The sequence below is a fragment of the Fundulus heteroclitus genome, chromosome 4 (assembly GCF_011125445.2).
Source record: "Fundulus heteroclitus isolate FHET01 chromosome 4, MU-UCD_Fhet_4.1, whole genome shotgun sequence".
Taxonomy (NCBI): Eukaryota; Metazoa; Chordata; class Actinopteri; order Cyprinodontiformes; family Fundulidae; genus Fundulus; species Fundulus heteroclitus.
In genome coordinates, this window is record NC_046364.1 from 11797029 (window position 1) to 11819650 (window position 22622).

At 42.1% G+C, this 22622-nt stretch overlaps 1 protein-coding gene across 1 annotated transcript in view; it reads right to left on the bottom strand.

Moving 5' to 3' along the window:
* The window catches only part of tent4b (terminal nucleotidyltransferase 4B), a 29784-nt gene extending 9211 nt beyond the window's left edge, over positions 1–20573 (bottom strand). Inside the window, exons 1-2 of the mRNA XM_012880205.3 lie at positions 19653–20573; positions 1096–1219 (exon numbers count right to left, since the gene is read on the bottom strand). Coding sequence (XP_012735659.2) covers positions 1096–1219; positions 19653–20224 — 696 coding nt within the window. The 5' untranslated portion in view covers positions 20225–20573. The remainder of the gene's footprint in view (positions 1–1095; positions 1220–19652) is intronic.
* Positions 20574–22622: the final 2049 nt, after the last annotated feature.

The window sequence follows — 22622 nt, forward strand, 5'->3', positions numbered from 1 at the left end:
GCGTCTCGATTACATTTTTAAGCCCAGCTGAAACGCACCTGATTGTGTAGTGATCAGAACGACTCGGATCGAACCTTTCACCCACAAGGACCGCTTTCCTACAAAATGTCTTTGCTGAACCTGCTGGATTGAGACTGACATTTAGACTAACATCCCAAACAGGTGACATCCTGAATCTGTGTTTTTGTGACCTCACAGGTCCTGAGCTGTGGCTGAACTTTTAAATAAAACGTTTGACTTTAAGCACCCTAAAACACATTTTAAAATGTTTAATTTCTTGCTTATAAAGTTTCTCTCTTAGCTGTAGAATAAATTTGTTTCTGATTGCTTCTACTTTTAATTAGTACATAAAAGATAGTAGATAACAGTGTGATTAATAATAACACTAATTCTTGATTACATTACTTATCAGCTTGTTTGCTTTTCTTTTGATCCTTAATTGGATTTTAATCATTTCTGATGTGATGGGTAAACCGCAAGAGAAATACTCTGAATCTCGTTGCTTCTTTATATTTGTGACAATGATCATTGAACTGGAAGGTAAATAATCAGATAAATCTCCGAAAGAAGGACAGAGACACATTTGTTCATTTACATGAACATAATTTACCGTATCATTGCTAAACGACTCAGAGGCTTCCCAGTTCATGTACCGTCAGCCTGCGCGGTGCATAGTGGACATGTAGGCAAACAAGCTAATTGGTCGCTGCAATGACCGGACGACATCGCCCCCCCCTCCTCCTGGTACGTCTTGAAATCAACACAGACACTGCACTTCTTCTTTTAGGCCCTGGGCCGACGCGCTTTAAAAGCCGACGCTCTATCAGCAACATCAAAGTCAGTGAATGCAATAATGCCTGAGGTGGCAGTGATAAGCCTGAGCCAAACAGCGCTGCGTTGCAGAGAGATAACGGGTCAGAGGACATTTGTTGCTAGTGGGCCTGTAGGCTGGAAACTACAGATGATGCCGCCGCGTGCAGCCTGGTCAACGTACGGGACCGGACCCTCGCTCATAAGTTACCGATCAATTCAATTGATGTAAGCGAGAAAAAAAAAAAAAAAAGAAAAAAAAAAAAAAAAAAGGAGGAAGTTTACCTCAGCATTGGGCCACAGGTCTTGGACGACTCCCTTTATTCTGTCCACAACCTCTAATCTCATCTTTTCCTCCTCTGGCCGCGGGGAGATGTACTGGTAAAAGTCCTTGATCTCCTCGTGCAAGCTGCAAAAAAGAAGACACCGTTTTTTGTTTTTTTTTTGTGACAGGAGTGGAGGCGAGTAAAAAACAGACACAGCAGAGGACAAGCCATGTGCTCACAGTTAGTAACACGAAACAGGAAGAAGCTCGTGTGTGTCTTCACGTTTCTGCCAGCAAGAACAGAGATGTCGGCAGGTGCAACGCCGTTCAAAGTGAGAATGATTTAAGGTGATGCAACCGCAGCTGCACCCCCCCCCCCCACCCAATCTGTGTCCCTCACAGCGCCCCATTAATACTGACTTTATTTATGACTTCGACTATGATCGTATGTCAAAATAACCATTCTTAAAACAGAATTTTTAGGATTTTCAATTTTATTTTATTTCTTAGAAAAGTTGCAACAGTTTTCCATCGAGCCGCCATGCCTGAGGAGAACGTCCCGCGTGCTGCGGTCCTGTGGGTCTCTGTCAGCTCCAGAACCAACATGGCGGCTAAACTGTCTGCTTTGCTGTCAGATACGTCGGGCTATTAAAAGCTGCTCCGGGTTCTGGAAGCTAAAGGGCTCTGACGTGTTCCGGTACTTGGAACCAGACAAAGCGGGCCGTTGGTGTTCAGAAAGGACTTGTAAAATCCACACAGCAACGTAAGCACGGTAGTTTTTGTTCACCTCTAATTCAAGGTCATCATATGTGGCATTCTGAATCTTCTGGCTCAGCTCTACTCTGCATACCCAGAACCAGAACCAGAACCAAACATGAAGAAGCAGGATTTAGTTCCTATGCTACATTTATCTGGAACAAACCACAGAGAAGAGTGTTAAAGTGCTAAAAACTCTGAGTTCCTTTAAATCAAGGTTAAAAAAACCTATTTGTTTAGAGTTGCCTTTAAGTGTTAATGTTCAATTTAAACTGTTGTAGATCACTGAAACTTCATTAGATTAAGTTTGTAGTCCAACATATCTTGACCTCCTGCTACTTTTCCTTTTCTGATGTTCTGTTCATGTGCAGCACTTTGAATCGTCTTGAGACTGAAATGTGCGAGACAAATAAACTTGTCTTGGTATTATAATAAGGGCTTAATTCTGTTTATTCACAGGCCACTAAATTCATATAACTTAATCTTATAGTTACATGTCAATCTTCAATTACATTTTTTTTTTAATGTATTGAAATTATCCTCTTTTTGAAAGACATTTTAGAGAACTGTTAAATTTTGCGTAGATCTATAACTACAAATGCATAATTTTTTTAGACCTCTGTCTCTTCACTTTACAACATACAAATGAATAGATTTTACATACCCTATATAACAAAAGCAGAAAACACGAGGAAAATGTAATTTTTGGTCTAACATCGATTACGAAGAAAATTTGAAAGCCTGACTTTTTTTTTTTTTACTTTTTTAAAATCAACCAAAAAAAGATTTATTTTTTTATGTGAAGTTTCCTCACACATTACCTGTATCAGCCTTCCGACGGTTAAATAAAAATAAAATTAAATTAAAACTATCACAACGAAACTTTTAGTTCCCACATGATCTGTCTGGTAAATTTCAGAAGGATTTACGTTCATCCGTGACAGCGGCGGTTGTAATAAAAGGCTGATACTTACGAGCTAATAGGAATACAGAAGCTGCCGAGCTCAAGAAAAAAGGCCTCTCCTACAGACACATGTCTGTTATTAGCTTCCCTGACTGACTGAAAAGTTCTCATATCAGAAAACAGAGAAGGCTGCTGTATCAGACAAAGACTTCTCTTCTCAAACGGCATTACTGCAACAAAAAAAGAAAAGAAGAAAAGAGAACCTATTTATGCCGTGCCCTTATGTAAGGTCAACAAGAATCTGGACCCAGGAGACGCGCACAAAGGAAGGGATCCATATTTGTCCTTGGGACAGGTCGCTGTGCCCACATGCGTTGACCCCGAGCAGTTTTGGCTACACACACATGGACGCAGGGACAAGTGTGTGTGTGTGTGTGGGCGGACAAACAGCAACGCAAACACAGCCATAAGAACCAAAAAAACAACCTGCTGCCCTTTTCCAAATATGACACACTGTTTGCTTGCTTGAGCGAAATAAGTGCACAGAGCAAAGTAAGCCGCAGAGCTATGGACACCTAATGCAATGCATCTTGCTGACTAGGCATTTCCTATCAGGCTTTTCCCATTGCTTGAAAAGCGACGGCATCGCCACGGGGCAGCTTTCCCAACCTGAACTCAACTTGAGTTCTTCCTTTGAGGTGTTATGAATCTCTCCAAACCAACAGAATCTGGGAGGAAATAAAACAGGAGAGACACCAAAGCAAAGCAGACGGGCTTCTAGCTAAAGCTCACCAGCATGGATGATCAGGAGAGGGTTTGTTTTTCCAGATATCACGTTGACCTTGCAACCATTAGAGGCCAGTCACGGTTTTACGGCCTGCGTGACGTTAAGGCAACTCAGATAAGTAAATATTTCAATTGAACACTTATCTTTGACCTGGGAAGACTCGTTCTTGATCTTTCCAGACGATGGGCTCCAAACGTAGACGAGAACCGAATGGCAAATTTTCACATTATGCATGCACGATTTAGGTCTTTGAGGCCTGGAGCAACGCACAACTATAACGCACTCTAAAAGTATATTACTAAAAAAAAAGAAATAAAGCCTAATTGAGTCCAATTTAAACTAAAAGCTGAATATTTAATCACAACATGTTTATTCTAGGCTTTCACTTGTATTCATAACATGAAAACAAAGTCATGCAATGCAAAAATAGAACTAAAAACAAGGAAAATTTTCTTGAAATTAATGCGTTTGCCCTTGATTTGAGCAGTTAAATAAAGACTATTTGCCAATGGAATAAGAATTTAGCGCTTAAAATAGGAACAATTCATCTCCATCATCTTATTTCAAGAGCAGTATATCTAATTATCTTATTTTAAGGGTAAAAATACTCATTCCATTGGCAAGTAATCTTAATTACCTGCTTAAATCAAGGGTAAATACATTCATTTCAAGAACATTTTACTTAATTTTAGTTCTCTTTTTGCAGTGTGTTGGATTTTTTCTTCTCACTGGATGTATGACTCGTCTTTGTGGTCCCATGAAAGCGACGCACAATTGACCCCGCCAGCCTTACACGGCGCCTCAGCCAAAGCCGACCAGCGTGACGAGCCGCGTTCAGGTTTCCCAAACAGAAGTTCAGGTGTGGTGTAACAGACCATTTCAAAACACCATTTTGACACAGCAGCAGCAACGCAGACAACCGTGCTGCCGACAAAAACCTGCTCTGGGTTTAATGGCTCTCTTCTCTCCCCCATGAACGCTGCAGAGACTCCAGCCCGCGTCACGCAGCCTCGCAGGTTTCATTTCAGAGTAAAAGGCGTGGAGCTGCTCAAATCTGCATTGCAAACATTTCTGCCCTCGTTTCACGCTGCAGAGGCGGGCCCGATTTCTTTTGACACGTTACAAACAGCTCAGGAGAGCCTCGCCGCATTTCGGCCAGAACATTTAGGTGCGTGTAGGCTCACTGGCCACTTTATTAGGTACACCCGTTCAAATGCAGAATCGGTCCGACAGCATGGCTGCATGGCTGAGTTGAGCCTGAGAATGAGGACGAAAGCGGATTTAAGTGTCTTTGCACATGGCACGGTTGTTGCCAGGCTGCTACAGGTCCAAGTATTTCAGTAAGCGTTGAACTACTGAGATTTTCACACACAACCGTCTCTCGGGTTTACAGAGAATCTTCCAGAAGAGAGCAAACGGCTAGAAAATGCCCCGTTGGTGTCAGGGGTCAGAGGAGAACGGACAGACTGGTTTGAGGTGACAGAACGGCAGCCACGGCTCAGATAACCATACAGGACAACCAGGGTAGAACTGCAGGTTATATGGAATTGTTATCGGCATCTGGATATTAATGTGTGCAACGTTGCAATGTCAAAGAACTGTCCCACCAGGCACCACTCATACGTAATGGCGTCAGAATTCAGAATAAACATGAAAACATGAAACCAGTCGGCCTTGTTGTATTCTGTAAGTCAGGCTGATTTTTCTCCGCACTTTTAGCTAGTTTGAATTAACTGACCAGCTCATTTTAAAGGGGCCTCGTCACGTACTATGACTTTAGGAATTTCTTCGCCAGTAGCTCACTCTAGTTTCATACAAAGGTTTTCAAATTAAATTATCACGCCCTGTTGGCTTATTATATTTTATTTCTGTGTTTTACACTTTGATTTTGCTCTATCTGTGAGTAAACAAAGTGCTTTTGTGTATATATACCATAACAAGATCACGTGATCAGAAGTACGATATTGCGCATGTGTGTGCAACGAGTAAACAAGGAGGAGCAACGAAGCCGAGCGAGTTAGCAGCGCCCAGTGGAGGTGGGAAAAGAAAATAGTTAAGTACCGTATTCCTCGGAATATAAGGCACACTTAAATTCCTTAAATTTTCTCAAAAATGGATGGTGTGCCTTATATATGATTACGTTGTGCTTACTGACTGATTTTATGTGGTACCAATGTGTCAAAAATCTGTTAAAATGTATAAGTACAACTTTGGTTAGCAACAAAGCAGCTCTGCTCAATGAACATTCGGAGCATCGCAATACATTGTGTCACTACCTGATCGGAACCCTGAGCGGTCTACAACACTGCCTGACTGTAATGTCGAAACTAGAAGTGCATTCATGTAAGGCAGCCCACATCCAGAGTACGCACTAGCAACAATTAACCCTAGTAAGTTAACTCACTATAGTTCATTTTGGCCTTATGTTAGAAACAGGGCAGTGCAGTCCAACTACTCTGTCCTCCCGACAGAGACGGATAGAGAGCTGTGGACGTGAAGGGGCGGAGTGATATTACACACTTGGGAAGAATATTTAGTGCGCTTTATGGTGCAAAAATACAATAAACCTAACCCTGTCGATCTGTTTGGTACGCAAAGTACTTTTCAGGCTCAAAAAGGACAAACAAACACCATCAGGACGAACCTTCTGCTATATATTATTTTATTTCAAGATGAATACGTTTTTTTGTGCGATTTCTTCTTTTTATGGTCAAAATATGTGACTATGGCCCTATTTCCGTCAGGAAAATGCGCCCGGTCAGCTCGCTAAACCTCGCGCTGGTTTCTTGAACGCGACGATGCCTTCATTGTACTCCAAGGACTTCCATAGTCACCAGATCTCAATGCAGTAGAGCAACTTTGGGTGCTCTGTTGGAACAATTAAACTGTTCTGAAGACCGATGTAGCCAAACTTAGCAGGGTTGACCTAAAAAAACAGCAAGTGAGTGCCATGCTCTGTGAATAAAGGAATGCATTAGTAGCCAGCTCCAGCTGATCAAAGGGGCAACAGCGGGTTTAAGCGCCACTTTAACATACTTTGATAGTTGACAGCGATGGGTCAGAGTGGACCGTTGCTGCCACAGATTGCCCGTTTCTTCCCAGCCTGGGACTCAATGATGCCGTTTCCTCGCTGCTTCTTATTCTAAGTGATGGGCGCCTCGGATTCGGACCGCTTGGCTGAAAGGTTACCCAACTAAGCTCGACAAAGTGCAGCAGATGTCCGTGTTGAAGTGGGTAAAAAGAAAGCTTCTCAGGTTACCAGAGATAGAAGTGAACGGATGCAAAAAACTTTGCACGTGCTCTCCGCTCCGAAACCCAACGGGAGGATTTATCTTTCAAAAAAAGGTAGAAAGGACCAAACATCAAAACTTTAAACGCAGGTTAAAGCCTGATTCTATTGCAGCCACTACTGTCAAGTTGTATCAGGATCCCTGATATCAAAACCGTGACGTGCCTTTAATGTCCAACAATTATGCAGCAACAGGTTGTTCTTATCCTCATTACTCATTAACTGAGGGCTGCACTCTGTCTAAGCTCCGAATAAAGCTGGGAGACTTGCGCTGACCTGCCTGTTCACCGTGATTCAGCGCAGAGAGGGAACGCGTGCCAGCTTCTCGTGGCTCAGAGCAAACGATGCCTTCACGGGCAATCAGCTCAGCTGGTCCAGACGCCGGGCAAAATATACGTGGGCCTGTGAAATGCAAACTTTACCACACTGCGAGGAAGGCAATGTGAGCTTACCTAGTTTTACAAGCAGGATGCTGATTTTTAATGCAATGTAAATAAATTAAGAGTTTCTTTTGTTTTATTTGACTTTTAGTTTTCCTGAGCACCGTTTGGCTATGACTCAGAGGCTACATATGTATTATTCATATGTTTTATTTGGACCACAGATAGATTGGCAGCACTCTTAGACGCTGCACATGAAAAAAAAAAAAGACAAAGCAGGGAGGGAGGGAGTTCCACAATCAGTAAGGTTTCGTTTCACAGTAAACAGGCGAGGGCAGCTCCCTCGTCCTCGTGTAATGAGCAGCTCCGTGCTCCTCCTTCACAGATCACATTACATCGTAGCTGGAAAGCCCACTGGTATCGTTTATCTTGCAATCCCATATCACTCTAGTAAAGTTATGTAATCTTGGGGAAGAGCTGCTGAAATCCTCGGGGTGCAGAAGGAAGACATTTCCACGGCGCGTCCGTTTCAATATTGCACTTCAGACTAAACGATTCTGGGGTGAACTGTAGTGCCGTTCACGCTGGCTGACAGCTCTGCAACCTTATCGCCCGCTGTTTTTCAGCCAAGCATAATCTGCTCTGTTATGATTTGAACATGAATGAAAACGGGATTAGGGTAGTGTGGTATTCCGCTTTCAGACGAAAACCATAAAGAAACCCAACAGACCGAGGTCAGCAAATATATTGCTTTCCCAATCTAACCCGAGGATGTTTAATTTAAGGTAACAAGAGGTTAAAACCTTGCAAACTTAAACAAAAAAACTCAAAGATTACCAAAACAGGGCGAGAATTAGCGCTAGTGACGTGTAGCCATCAGGAGCCAACATCTATAAATGCCAACATGAGAAGATGGTCTGCAGAACTCCTAGCAACACGTTTACAGAAGATGAACTTCACGCAGTCGCCTGAATATAAGAGGGAACTGGCATTTTTTTAAAACGATCCACAAAGAAGAATCCCTTATTTGGAAATAAACGCCACGCTTTAGTTGAGTTACGATGCAACCTAACACCCTTACGGTTCACATCACAGAGCAGAAACAATACTTGCACCCTTTCTGGTGTCCACTTTAGCCTGATCCGCTCTGAGTAAGAGCGCGACGTGCCATGAGATCCCACGATCTCAGAACACCACAGTGCTGCTCACGCCTCCAAAAAAAAAAAAAAAAAGGGTTTGTCTCATGACGCACGAGCAGGTCGCTGCGAGCGTCTGACTTTGTCTGGTGAAGCAAGCGTATTTAAGATGCCCTGTTGGCTCTTTGGCTGGCCGACAACACTCGGTTACCAAAGTGTTGAAGAAGCCTTTGGCAGCATTCTGGGAGCTCGGTAGAAACGATTCATTTGTGCGCGCTTTGAGAATACTGACTGGATGAACAGCTGCTAACTGTGCTAAAGTTAGCGTCAGCTTCAAAGTGTCGCGCTAAAACTAAACTAAAAAGCTACTTCACTAGCTTCAGCTACGTCTGATCATCTATAGTTTAAAACATTTTATAGTTAAACGGATCAAACCCGAAAAAGGTCATTCTACACCGATAGGCACACAGAATTACCGATCCTTTAAAACAGTTGAGTTTTTTTAAACTTTTACTCTACTGTTGGGAATACCTTGCCTCTTTCTAATCGTTGTGAACCCAATGCTTTGTAACGCCTCGTCTAGTGCGTAACCGATGTTTGCATGGATCTAACGGCAGGTCTTCCTTTTATATGCTGGTGGCTAGGGCTGGGCGATATGGATTAAAAAATAAATCTCGGATTTTATCATACCAAATCCAATTAATCGATTTTATTCCTCCTTTTTGTTTCATAAAAAGAAATTAAAGAAATTATTTTAAAACCTTGCTTTTATGTCAAGCATTTCGTCAGGGAGTTGACCTTAATTCAAATTGCAACTAAAAACAAGCTGTGAAACATGCTTGTAAAACAAGATGGCAGCCGTGCTAATATAAACAATGAAAATATAACAAAACATTTGCTGCTAGTGGTATTACACATTGAGCTAAGAACAGGCTTCACTGCACTTGTGAAATTCAAACTAAGTTAAAAAAAGTACATAAGTAAATGAAGTACCTCGTATTATGGTAAAAAAAAGTTTCCACTTAACAATATTTTGACAATAATTTTGCCTAAACATATATCCAGCATCACATGCTGTTCTCTTCATGGAAACCCAATGAGTGTATTGGCAAAAAAAATCCAGATTTTCCAAAAATGAAATCTTAAAGAATTGTAAATTCGAATTAATCGATTAAATCGATTTTTCGCCCAGCCCTACTGGTGGCATTTCTTGAAATGTACACTCGTTTAACTGTCTTCTGCTGAATAATTAGCAAGTTTCCGACTCAAAATAATGTTAGCAGACCCAGAGCAATTCATGGTTTCTGCAGAACAGAAACCAACATTACATTAAGCTGTTGGTTTAATGTTCATGAACAAGCCTGCGATCCAGTCTCACACAGAAAGCACGGCAGGCTAATTGATATTTCAACGATTAAAAATGTAGTCACAGGTCATGAATGATGAACTCCTGACTAACCGTGCAATTTTTAGGCAATAAATAACGATACTAAAAAAAAAAACTTTCACGACTTTCAACATTCCTGCTTGGCTTCTGCATCAAAATTGAGCAACAGCGGGTCTGGAAGGCAGAATCTGTTCCTCATGTGGTTTAAAAGGTGTCAGAGAAGCAAGTTAATGAAAAAAGAACCGAGGAGGCAACAAAGGGTTTGGAGAGGGAATGAAGAAAAGCCGGCTAAAACTTGGAAAATGGAAATAAGCTAAAGGTCAAAAGTGGAGATGGTAAAGGGGCAGCCTGGCTATCAATGTGAGCCGTCTGTTAAGACGAAATATAGAATCCTGAGCACCTAATGTTCCTGAATTTTCTCCAGCATCGCTTTTCAATTTAAATTGCCTTACATGCACTAAGAAGTCATATGCATTTACAAAGAAACGCCTCCTAAATGTGTCTGCTCTAGCTGCGGTGACCTGTGCTGCAGCTCACTCAGCCTCGCCCCAAAGAATTTGCTGTCGGCACCTAGAAAGTGTCCTGACATCATGACCCCATTTTCACAAAGCCCCTACCTTTTTTAGGCATTGCCAAACTCTACAACAAAGCTGTTATGTGACACCGCTGTGCCGATTGAAAACTCCACACACACACACACAACAGTGACAGCTTTGAATTGACAGGGGTTGCCCCGGCAAACGAGCTGGATTACACACTCGTTTGCCAAATGAGGACGAGCACGGACAAAGGCAGAGGTGTTGGTACCGTACCGGTGACGGATCCATTAATGTTTTATCAATCAGCGGTCGGGGGATGCCAACTGTTGGGCTCAAGAACCAAACAGCTCCGGTTACACAAAAGAACGTGCCGATGAATGTGGGTGACGCGGAGCTGGCTGGGTCCGAGTGATGCGGCGGGCTGCTGAGAACCAAACAAAGATTGCAGCTTTTAAACGTCACAATTAAAAGATAAAAATTAAAAATAAAACATTTCACCCCAAGCTGAAACTGTTTCAGCAGCTTGTTGGAGGGTCAGGATTGACCTGCCCATCTGACAAGGCCCCCATGTTACTTCCTGAGGCTCAGAAACGCCATGAAGCCAAGATTGTTGGAAACTTTTTTCAGACATGTTTTTCCAACCTTGTTTTTTTTACTGTATCTGGAAAAATCTGGACAGATTTAAGACTTTTTACAGCTGAAGAATAAGACGATTAAGTCTCTAATACATCGCAAAAAGCCCAGAAAAACAGAAAATGGAACAATCTACCTTTTGGTTTTCGCAGCCCAAAATCGGACAAAACGCTGCAGCAAAATAAGAGCTCCACACTAAGGCAACTAGCAATAATCAGGGCCGTATCAATAAATACAATACTGCAATCGCAAACGGCCGTTTGGGTGCAATATTGGGAACGCTCTAATATTTCTCGGGCCAGGCATTAAATCACTGCCTGCTATTATTGGCTTGCTGGAGGGATGCTTACTGCCCGGCCACAAAGAATTAGAAGACTAGAGATCAACAGTAGCGAGGAAAATCTAGGTTAATAGCAATCGATACGGTCAGCGCAACAATTCACAGTAAATCTCATTTTTTCTGACCGTGTGCTGCCTTATACCAAGATCCAGATAACCCCCAGCAGAATGTGAGCAATACTGTATTTGTGTTAAAAATACAGGAAATATGCAAGTAAAGCAATTATTTTTTCACTAGAGAACCTTTTGTTTTGGCGCCGCCATTAACACAAATGAATTATTTTTACCATTTAACAGCGAACACTGATCAATTCTGGTCAGTGGTTCACATGCAAGTCTTCCTGGGACCACTTTTGATCAACTTAGACTTCTATTGCAAAGTATCAACAGTCTGGTTTACAGGATGACTTTGCTCTGGGCAGGAACACACGCATATCCGAGCTCTTATTACCCATATGTTCCTAACAGAGCACTTCGCTCTCAGACTGCAGGTCTATTGGTGGTTCCTAGAGTCTCTAAAAGTAGAATGGGAGGCAGATCCTTTAGCTATCAGGCTCCTCTCCTGTGGAACCAACTCCCAGTTTTGGCCCGTGAGGCAGACACCCTGTCTACTTTCAAGACTAGGCTTAAGACTTTCTTTTTTGACAAAGCATCTACTTAGAGTGACTTAGGTTATCCTGAGCTATTGCTGTAGTTATGCTGCTATAGGCTTAGGCTGCTGGAAGACATCAAGATCTATTTCTCTCACTCTGCTACGTTCTCCTACTGTTCTCCAATTTGCATTGTTTGTTGTCATTTCAACTCTTAACTTTTTGTTCCCTCTGTCTTTTTTTCTCTTCATACTAGGTATACCTGGTCTGGCGTTCTGTTAGCTGTGACACCATCCAGATCATCTGCCATTACCATATAACATAGAAAGGACTCATGGATCAAGTTGTGTCTGTATATACAGGACTGTCTCAGAAAATTAGAATATTGTGATAAAGTTCTTTATTTTCTGTAATGCAATTAAAAAACATGAAATGTCATACATTCTGGATTCATTACAAATCAACTGAAATATCGCAAGCCTTTTATTGTTTTAATTACTGTCCTTGATTGGCCTGCCAATTCCCCTGACCTGAACCACATAGAGAATTTGTGGGGTATTGTGAAGAAGAAGCTGAAAGACACCAGAGCCAACAATGCAAATGAGCTAAAGGCCGCTATTGAAGCATCCTGGGCATCCATAACACCTCAGCAATGCCACAGGCTGATTGCCTCCATCCCACGCCGCATTGATGCAGTAATCTGTGCAAAAGGATTCCCAACCAAGTACTGAGTGCATTAATGGACATTTTTAAATGTTTGATTTTGTTTTGCCGTTATAATTTTTTTTTTACTTGGTCTGAGGAAATATTCTATTTTGAGAAAATAAAGAACTTTATCACAATATTCTAATTTTCTGAGACAGTCCTGTATATCTGCTCTGTCTTCTCTAACCCCCAGTCGGTCAAGGCAGACGATCGTTCACACCAAGCCTGGTTCTGCTGGAGGGATTCCTCCCTGGTAAAGGGGAGTTTTCCTCTCCACTGTCGCTTCATGCATGCTCAGTATGAGGGATTGCTGCAAAGCCGTCGACAATGCAGATGACTGTCCACTGTGGCTCTATGAGGAGTCCTCAACTGATCAAAGGACCCCTATGTAGTCTTTTCTCCCTGCCTTCAGACAGCAAATAACGAAAGACGGGAGAATGTAACAGAAGTTAAATACAGCCGACATTACATTAAGCACGTTTTTACATTAAGACTGCAGGGGTGCAGCCCACGTCATAAATCTCGTAAACAAGCTGCAAATAACAAGGCATTAAAAGCTGCTCTAGTGCATGTCATCACCAAAGAATTAACCACACATTTCATTAGGTTTTAAGTAACCTTCACTTTCATCATTCTAGCAGCTTTAACTACCGGGTTCTGCAGAAATTAATCAGGTTGATGTTTATCCTCATTAATCATGCAAAGACATGAATAAAACAGAATATCCTGCTGGAGCAAAAGTGCAGGATGACACCTTTTCTGGTCTCTGGAAGTACGTGTGTTGACAAGTGAACGGTTTGTTTAGTTAAAGGGAACATATCTTGATTTTAAAGTCTTCCTTTTCACATTTAAATCCTTACGTTGTGGTCCATAAAAAGTGGACCTGTGATGCTTTGGCCTGAATTGTTCATTAATTTAGCTCCACGGGTCCCTATAGTGCCCCTGTTCTGAGGCACATCTTAGAGCAATTTGTTTTTGTGCCGTCTCTTTAAATGTAAATTAGGCACTTCACACCCCACCCCCTTCCAGGTTGCAGAGTGGTCCACTCCACCCTGCAGCGAGTTTAGCAGAATGGCGGGGGACGGTGTAATGAATTGTATGGGTAACTCCACCCTAAATACCGAACATTGACGTATCCACTAGTGGCTTTGGCATCCTTCAGATTAACAACAAAAATCACAGAGAAAAATTAAAATGACAGATTTGTGAAATCTGTAACTCGGAAGTCCATGAACTTCGTAAGGCAGCTCCGCAGCAAATACTGTAACGTCATTGTTAAAAAAAAAGTAACAAAGAAGAAAGAAAACTATACAGCATGAAAAATATGACCCAAAAAGAATTTAAAGCTATCTTCGCAGAAACCCGAGGAGACTACATTAAACTTTTCTGCAATCCTAGTACACGACAAAATATATTTCAGGGCTAAAAAAAGCTAATTTTGCATGATATATCCCCCTTATAATAGCTTTAATGGCACAATAGGAATCTCTTAAACAACTGGGGAGAGTATCAGGCAGAATATTAAAAAGGCAAAACACAACTTGCACAGGCTGTGCTACTATTTATTAATTCAAAAAACACCTCATGAGGTTTTATTGGCTGGAACGCAAGCCGTCTTCTCTCCAGTTTCGATACTTCTCTGAGTTCCTTTAAGGTCACCACCCTAAAAGGAGACTGACACATTGTGACAAGTCAAGCTTCAGGTAAAAACCACAGGAAGGCCAAATTTGTTTAGATAATGAAAGCAGCCAGAAAATTCAATTCAAATTCATGTAATATTGGCGGCTTTTATTAAAGTTTTAATTGTACTGTAACTTGATATTATACTGTATGCTAGGTTTCTGGCCCTTTCTCAAAGACGTTCTGTTACATAGGATTAACAAATTTGTCCCAATTATAGCCTATTTCACCAGCCGTAACCTACTAGCCTGTTTCTAAATATATAAGAAAAAAAACCCACTATATTCATTAAAAATATACTTAGTAAACTGGCTAAAACTATGGGATATTTCCTTTAAACTTTACAATCAGAATCCCAGACACATAAGACCATAAAACAGGGGCAAGCAGGTGGGAAAAGGGGGACACCGCTCTCCCAGGCTGGAGACTGGCTGAGTCCGTATAAAAAAAAAAAATCCAAGTAGAACCTCGATGACTGTTCTAGAAAACTAGGTGAAAGCATTGCCTTCAAGCTCCAAAGCGCGACTGGTCCGGAGAGGAAGAGGGAGCTACGGTTTGTCTCTCGAGAGGGCTGGCTTTGTTTGGAGGAAGTCGGGCTGTGTGAAGCATGCAAACACTGATCCGTCGCCATCATGAATCAGGCCGCTTGCTTGGACCTTCGCAGTTCCAGAAAGCCTGGCAGAGAGTCAAAGACAAATAAGCTAATGCCTCTGCCTTTCTAGCCAAGCCACATGGCCAAATATAGAGTACAAACTGTCCTGCTGAAGCATGCTTCAACTTCTTCCCCGTCGCCCTTTTCACTGCTTGCGAATAGCAAATTCATTCATTCTCAGGGACTCCTACGCCCAACGGCCAAATGAAGTCGGAAAATGCAATATTTATATTCTGTATTAAAAGCAGGGTTACAACTCTCCTTATAAAATAATTGGAAAATAGTAGCAAAAACTACAGATATAACGTCTTCACTCCCTCCTACATGCTTGTGAGGTACTTGATGACGCTGCTGCGCCCGACTCCTGATTCATCTGCTAACACTTGGCGGCTAACGTGTCATGTCAGCCCCAGTAAAGGGCATCTTTTCACATTCACATCCGTACTGTAGGTCGTCACAAGTTCATTTAGGAACAGTGCAGCGATGCCTCGGACCGCGCTGACACCACGATTTGCCTGAGTGCCGTTACACAGAAGGCCCTCAGAGGTGGCCGAGTGCGATCCCAGCTGTTAGCTCAAGGGTCTGGTATTAGCAGAGCTTATCACTAAGGAATGTCCTTGTGCAAACAAAGCTCCCATATTGCTATAAATGAGGACCAGCCAAAGGCTGAACTCCACAGAGTTGTGTCCTGCTTGCCTCCACATGTTCCACAGAAAGGAAGAGTGAAAATTTCTGTGCCGCGCCCTTAAGCACCTTCCTCCTCAGTTATAAATGCAAAAGAAAACCAAGGCTTAACAAGTTCACAAGCACTTTAACGCCTTCCCGAGCAATGTGCCATCGTATTATAAGAACAATTGAGCATGAATCAAATATTCACATTAAGCACAGAGTAAACATATACATTGAGACTGTCTACAAATCACACCTAAAAGTTTCTTATAGGTTTGTTTGGCTTAGAAGAGTTCAGCAACAAGCTGTTATCACTAAGCAAGGCTAAGTAAAAAGGTCGGTCCAGCAGCCTTGTTAAAACGTTTCTGAAGAGCCAATAGGCTGGGTGCAAATGTCTAAAGCAGTTCCTCAGACCCGCTCATGTTTGTTACTGTTCACCTTTTCTACAGCAAACAGGCTTAAATCGGAGGCGACCGCACTTTCGCTCAGTTTCTGAAAAAGTTTCGACATCAATCCGGGTGTTTTCAGTAGTACAAATCCATAGATAAAATATATTAGTATATGAATTAAAGGCGCTATATCGCGCAAAATCCACTTTTTAGACCTTAAATGCATTTTGTTGTGTACTTGGGAGACTCTAAGAGTGCAGAAAATATGAATTTACTCTGTCCACGTGCTGCTTTGATCTCTCTATAGATTATTTGCGGGTTCATATCTTTAGATCTGTTCATTTTTCTCTATTCCGTTGTTGTCTTTTGAACAATCACGTCACAGTATTTGCTGTGCAGCTGCTAAACAAGGTCACGGACTCCGGCTTGCAAATTGTCTGACTCCGCCATTTTTATTTCTCTGATCGATTTTGTAGTCCGAGCTGAAGGATGCCGAAACTATATGTGGATAAGTCAAAATGCTTGGTTGGTCATTACACTAACCCCCCCCAGCTTCCTGTAGATTTAAAGAGACAGCACCAAAACGAGTTGCTCTCAGACGCACTTCAGAACAGGGGTATGAAGGAGGAACATGGAGGTGAATTAACAAGAAATTCAGACCAAAGCATTGCAGTTCCACTTTATATAGACCACAACTGAATGATGTAAATGCAAAAAGCATACGAGCCCTTTAATATGTATTTTACATTTGTATATTTAGAATTAAAAACGTTTTTTTAGAAGAACAATAGAGATGCACGGCATTAGAAAAATCATGCATGTGACATCATTGCTTAAAATTGCGATCACCACACCAGTTATAATAAGTCTACATCTTCCTTAGTCATGTTTGTACTTCCAGCGCTTTTACATCGTGGGCCCTCTGACCTGTGTCACATCCACCGCAGTGAGACTCCATCCGGCAGGCTGGCTACCTTATTAGCATTCAAAGTGCAAATTAAAGATCATGGGAGGATACGGGCGAACATGGTGTCAAACAGCAATCGACGGTATTAAAATTGTGCACCCTGACATTATATTAGCGATATATTGGAGCTCTATCTGTGAGCTTAAATCATAATAATAAGAGCGCTAAAACCTCAAGTTTGCTCTTCATACACTGTTGCACTGATATCTATGTGGATCTCTACGGCACTAACTACATCCAAAAAGAGGGGATTTTTCCGTGCTACTACTAAGGGGGAACACATCGACACTAGAGGACACATGAGGAGTTTTAATGCTGTTATTTTCTCATCCTAATCAGCCTTCTGCTGCCGTCTGGAGCCATTTCACATTTCTTTATGTGTCGCTTACAAGCAACTAGACTATTATATTTCAAAGCGGTCCTTAGCGACTATCCTCCAGTCCCTCTGAAGGGCATCCTCTCTTTTGCAGGCTGGCATTTTTTGTTATTTTGGTGAAATTACACCTGTTGAGACTTCAACGTAATGTTTGTTGGCCCTTTGAGCCCACCAATAAATTATTTTAGCATAATAGAGATAAACTCAAAGGATGAACAAGTAGAGTTTCCACCTATAGCGTACGACACATTTATGTCATCCTGCATTTAGGCACTGTTACTAGCCCGCACCAGCCCGGTCTAATATTGTTGTTACATCAACAAAACGGACAAAAGATAACAAGCTTAAAAAGTGACAGGCCTGGAAATATACCTAGATCATGCTAAGAACTAGTTTACCTGGCCCAAGACCTGTAAATATGTTTATTCAAATAGAATTGTTATTGGAATAAGTCTGTTAAAAGCTATAAAACAGTATAACAAGTTCCTACTATATGACAATTTAAAGAGGACAAACATGGACCAGCGAGAGCTGCAATTATCCTTTGGCCTTTTGAATTTGCTCAAATATAAGACAAACTATGAGCGTAATGATTGGTGGTATTACAACGTTTTCTTTACGCGATAACGACAGACACAACGACGTTGGCCTGCAACGGCTAAAGACGCTGAGAAAGTTCTCTAATGGTTCAACTGGCACCAACCAGACCTGGCTTTAAAGCCGGTTTGTCACGTCTGGGCCAAATTCCCAGCATAACTGGACAGAAAACGAGACGGCGAGGTTTGCTAAAGTAGTACGAGCTCAGAGATGACCCAGTGCCAGTGTTTGTGCGGGACAAACGGCACAAACCCGGTGAAGGTGCTGCTACCAGAATGCAGACGACACCTATTCCACCGGTGTCAGGTACGCACAGAACCCAATCTGATGGAACACGTCCAACAGGAATGTAAACAGGGTCTGTGCCAGGTAACGTTTTGATCCCCGTCGGCGTCGCCCTCTGCCATCCACGGCAGCGTCCGTGACGCCTCTGAGGACACCGGAGTCGACCTTTGGCCCAAAGGCGTGTGCCTGAACAACTCGAAACTTAGTGGCAACAGGAATGTGTCCGAACCGACGTCGAGATCTATCAGGTCACTGATGCGCGATGGTGTTTACCGGTGTCAGCTGGGTTCTTGTGTCTCCTGTGATGTCAGCAGCCCAAATAAACACACACAAACAGGAATTAGGCGTTTCGCTTTTCCTTCGGTGCGCTCTTTCAAAAAGTGTCGGACTTTTTGAAAGAGTCCTTCAATGGAAATCCACACTTTCAGCTCTGAAAACCAGCTCTTTCTGGTCGGTGTGGTTTTTTTATAGTGAACAATTACACAAAGATAGAATATCTTTAACGGCGTGCTTCTATATGGTGTTTTTTTTTTTTCAATTTTGAGAAGCGCTTTTTTTAATCAACCTACCTACCTGTAATAAAACAATTATAACATATTAAAGCAATATAATTTAGTCAAAATCCAACATTATTGCTAATAGCTACCTCATCTAGTAGGGCTGAACAATTAATCGCATTTGCAATGTAATCAGTTTAAAAAAAAAAAATGCAATCACAGAGGTCTTTAATTTCTGGCTACGTAACAATTAATGGATCAGACGCGTCCTTTAGGTGTCATAATATGTTTAAAGTGGGTTTACTCCACACGGAAGGGAAGAGTGTTGCAGCAATGAGATTATCTAATTTCATTACTTGCCCTTTTACCCTTTTTTTTACCATAAACTTTCAGGAATCTCACCACAGCATTAACTACAGGTCAAACTGTTTAAATATATATACTTTACGTTCAAAGAGCTATTCTCATGAATAATAATAATAATATTCTGATTAGTAAAAAAAAAAAAAACAGGTATATTTTTTTGTTTTAAATAGTGCTTGTTTACAAACAACTTCATCTACAGGCCATTGTTTTGTTACATGTGGTTAATGTAGAGAAAAGGCTAAATTAAATCGCAATTATAGTTGAAATATATTGCAAATTAAATTTTTTTTGCCATATAATCATCAGGTCACTAACTCCTCTTCCCCGTTTTCCCTTTTAAGGAGTGAATTTCGCAATCTCTCCTTTTTAAAACATTGACAGCCCGGTCAATTTCTCACCAGCTAAATAAACTAAAGTTGGCTCACTGAGCACCAGAGAGGGGTGGGGTGAGAGGAGCCCACTCGGCCTCCGTACTTGTCCCGTAATAGCAAACGCATCTCCCCCTCACCTGCTGCGTTAAAGGCCGGCGTGCAGAGCTGCCCTGTAAGCAGCAGGTGAACGGCTGGACCCCCCCCCCCCCCCCACCACCCACACCCCGGGGCTATGACCGCCTGCAACACGGCCAGCCTAAAGAACTTCAACAGGCTCGCTTACCCCACCACTCCTTCCGAGTAGTTCCTGACTTTCCAAGGCGTGCCCGTGTAACCTTCACGTCTCTCCGCGTTGGAGCCGCAAGCATTGTTCAAGAGGCTGGAGCTGAATCCGAAAGTGCTAGCCTTGTTGTCCCTCTTCCTTTTGTTGGGGTGTCCGTCCGTCAGTCCCTTCCAAAGCACGGCGACCCCGCCGCCCTGCTGCTGCTGCTGCCCCCCTCCGCCGCCGACGCCGCCCCTGCCCGCGGCTCGGTTGTTGTGGTTGCTGTTGGAGTCCAGTGGTATAAAGTCCCGCTGCTCCGTCATGTCCCTGTCCCCCGCCGTGGTAGACATCCCCTGGGTCTTGACGTCTCCGCCGCCGTGCGAGTCGAGCGCCCCGTTCCTGCAAGCGAGGACGGCTCCCGACGCCCCGTTGTTGACGATGGGCTTGTGGCTCGGAGTGATCTGAGGTCCCGTGTAGTAGCTGCTGTTGACGTGCAAATATCCGAGCCCCTGCGTCGTCTCCCAGATCTGCATCCACAGGTTGTTAGCGGGTCCCCGTTGTTCTGGTTGAAACCAGGCGATCCTCGGATCCATCAAACGCCACTGTAGGCAAAGCGCCCCCCGCCACCCCTCCCCACCACCGAGCAGCGCTCAGCTCGTGTGCAGCTAGCCAGGTCGCTAGCTAACGTTAGCTAGCCTGCTCAGGTTCTCTGCTGATCGTCACTTCTAGATTATGGTTAAAAAAAAACAATACGCGCGTGGGTTTAAAAAAAACGGTATGAACCGAGCTTTCGGACTAATTCATCCGCGGTAACCAGAACGAGAGAGCGAGTCAGGTGATAAAAAAAAACCGTACTGGATGATCAACTTGCTCTTAAAGACGTTCGAAACGTGTAGAAGAGTCTCAGTGCCTTTCCCCCAATGGCGGAGTCAACACCGCTACTGCGGCTGCGCAGCGGAGCAAGCGGAGAGGGGCGGGGAAACGGGTGTTACGCAACAAGAGGTTACGCTTTTTTATGTACTGATTACATAACAAACTGGGATTTAATTTTTTTTATGTGAGAAAGCATACCATTTAAATATGGTATTATTTATAACATTTCCGTTTTTAAAAATAAAATCGGAGGCAAATGGATGATTTATATGCGGTCAAAAAAATTAATAGGTTCATTATAAATTTCATAGAATACTTTTTTTTTTTTACGTTTTCAATAAAAAAGTAAAAGCTAAAATTTATTTTCTCCGAAAAAATTTAATATTAAGTAAAACTTGATTTTTTTTTCTTTATTACATTTTCTCAAAACACAAAAGATACAGACATGACCGAAAGTGGGGGGGCAACACAACGTGGGTAGTAGGCTACAAGAGTTAATTATGGAAAATAAAAATAATTGACAATGGCACACCCTCCACCTCGCTCCCCTCCCCCTCAATCCCCTGCATTAAAACCTTGAATTTGTAATACATAAATTATATGTTACATGTCCGTGTCATGCCCTATAAAATCACGGAGAACACTGCAGAAGACCTCTACAGACAATATTTGACACCTTTCAAACCCAACGCAGGCTGCAACAGGGTCTGTACAGAACTTCGTGATCCATGTCTTGAAAGTTTCGCTTACAAAAGGTCATTGCTAAAGAGGCTAGCTGTTCACAGAGTGCCGTTTTCAATCATATTAATGAAAGTCAGGTCCAGATACATAACAAATACAAAAAAAAAAACATGTCCATGTATTGCAGTATATTCGATAAACACCTTCTGAAGTGTTCAGCTTATCTGCAATGTTGGGTCTAGCGTCTCTTCTTCTTTACAAAACCCTCCAAATTTTATTTGGGGTATCGGACAAACAGCAGCAGGTCCCCAAATCATCACAGGTTGTACTCGACACTAGAAGTCAAGCTTGGGATTCTGTGCACCTCCACTTTTCCTTGAGACTCTAAAACACAGGCCTTCATAAAGCATGCTAAATTAACTCTCATGTGAAAAGACCACTGAGCAACAGATCAGTCATTTTTCTCCTTAGGCCAGATAAGATGTTTCTGACGTCCCTGCTTAAGGACTGGCTTAACACAAGGAATTTCTGTAGTTATCCCTGTTGTTTTTGCAACGTATTCAGATGCCAACTCCTCCTTCTCCATATAGCCTGTCAACGGTATATCATCCCCAAACTCTTGAATTAGTTTGCTTCACAGTCCTCTCAAGGTCACTTTTTCCATCCACCTAACTTCTCATTTTGAGACGTATTCCCATTTGTTTGCCTGTATACAACACCCTGAACAGTCAGCTCCTTTAACAATGACCTTTTCTGACACAGCCTCCCACAGAGGGCATCAACGACTTTCTGCTCAACCACTGTCAAGTCAGCAGTTTTCAAACATAACATTTCTGTATTAATAAGCCTTTTTTTGTCATATAATTCTAATCTTGTGAGAAACTGAAATTGGGGTTTCATTAGCTGTAAGCGATAATCGTCCAAATGATCAAACACCCAAACAATTTCACTTTATGCATATAAATCTGTATGAGATTCACCTTTTGAATTCAGTTAAATTAACTTTTCAATGTGACTCTAATTTATTGAGATGTACTCGTGTTTTCTTGATGTCCACATTTCTTGGCTTATGAGTATTTTTTGGTTGTTGTTAAGCGTATTAGAGATGGGAAAATAAAATACAGACAGAATTGTGCAAAGAAAACATGAAAATTGCATGAAAAAGCAAAGACATCAAACGGGGAAATACATCTATAAATGGCATTAAATGAACAAAAGAATATGATAATGGCTATAAATACCTGTAGAAAAATTAAGATAAATGACAACAGAACTGAATGGGGGGGGGGGGGGGGGGGTCAAATGAAGACATAAAAATAACTAAATTGTTAACTCAAAATAAAAGCCAAATGAAGTAGACATGTTAACACTTCAGTCAAGTTTTATGGTTATAAATAAAACAGTATTTAATGGATCTGCTGTAAATATTAAAATATA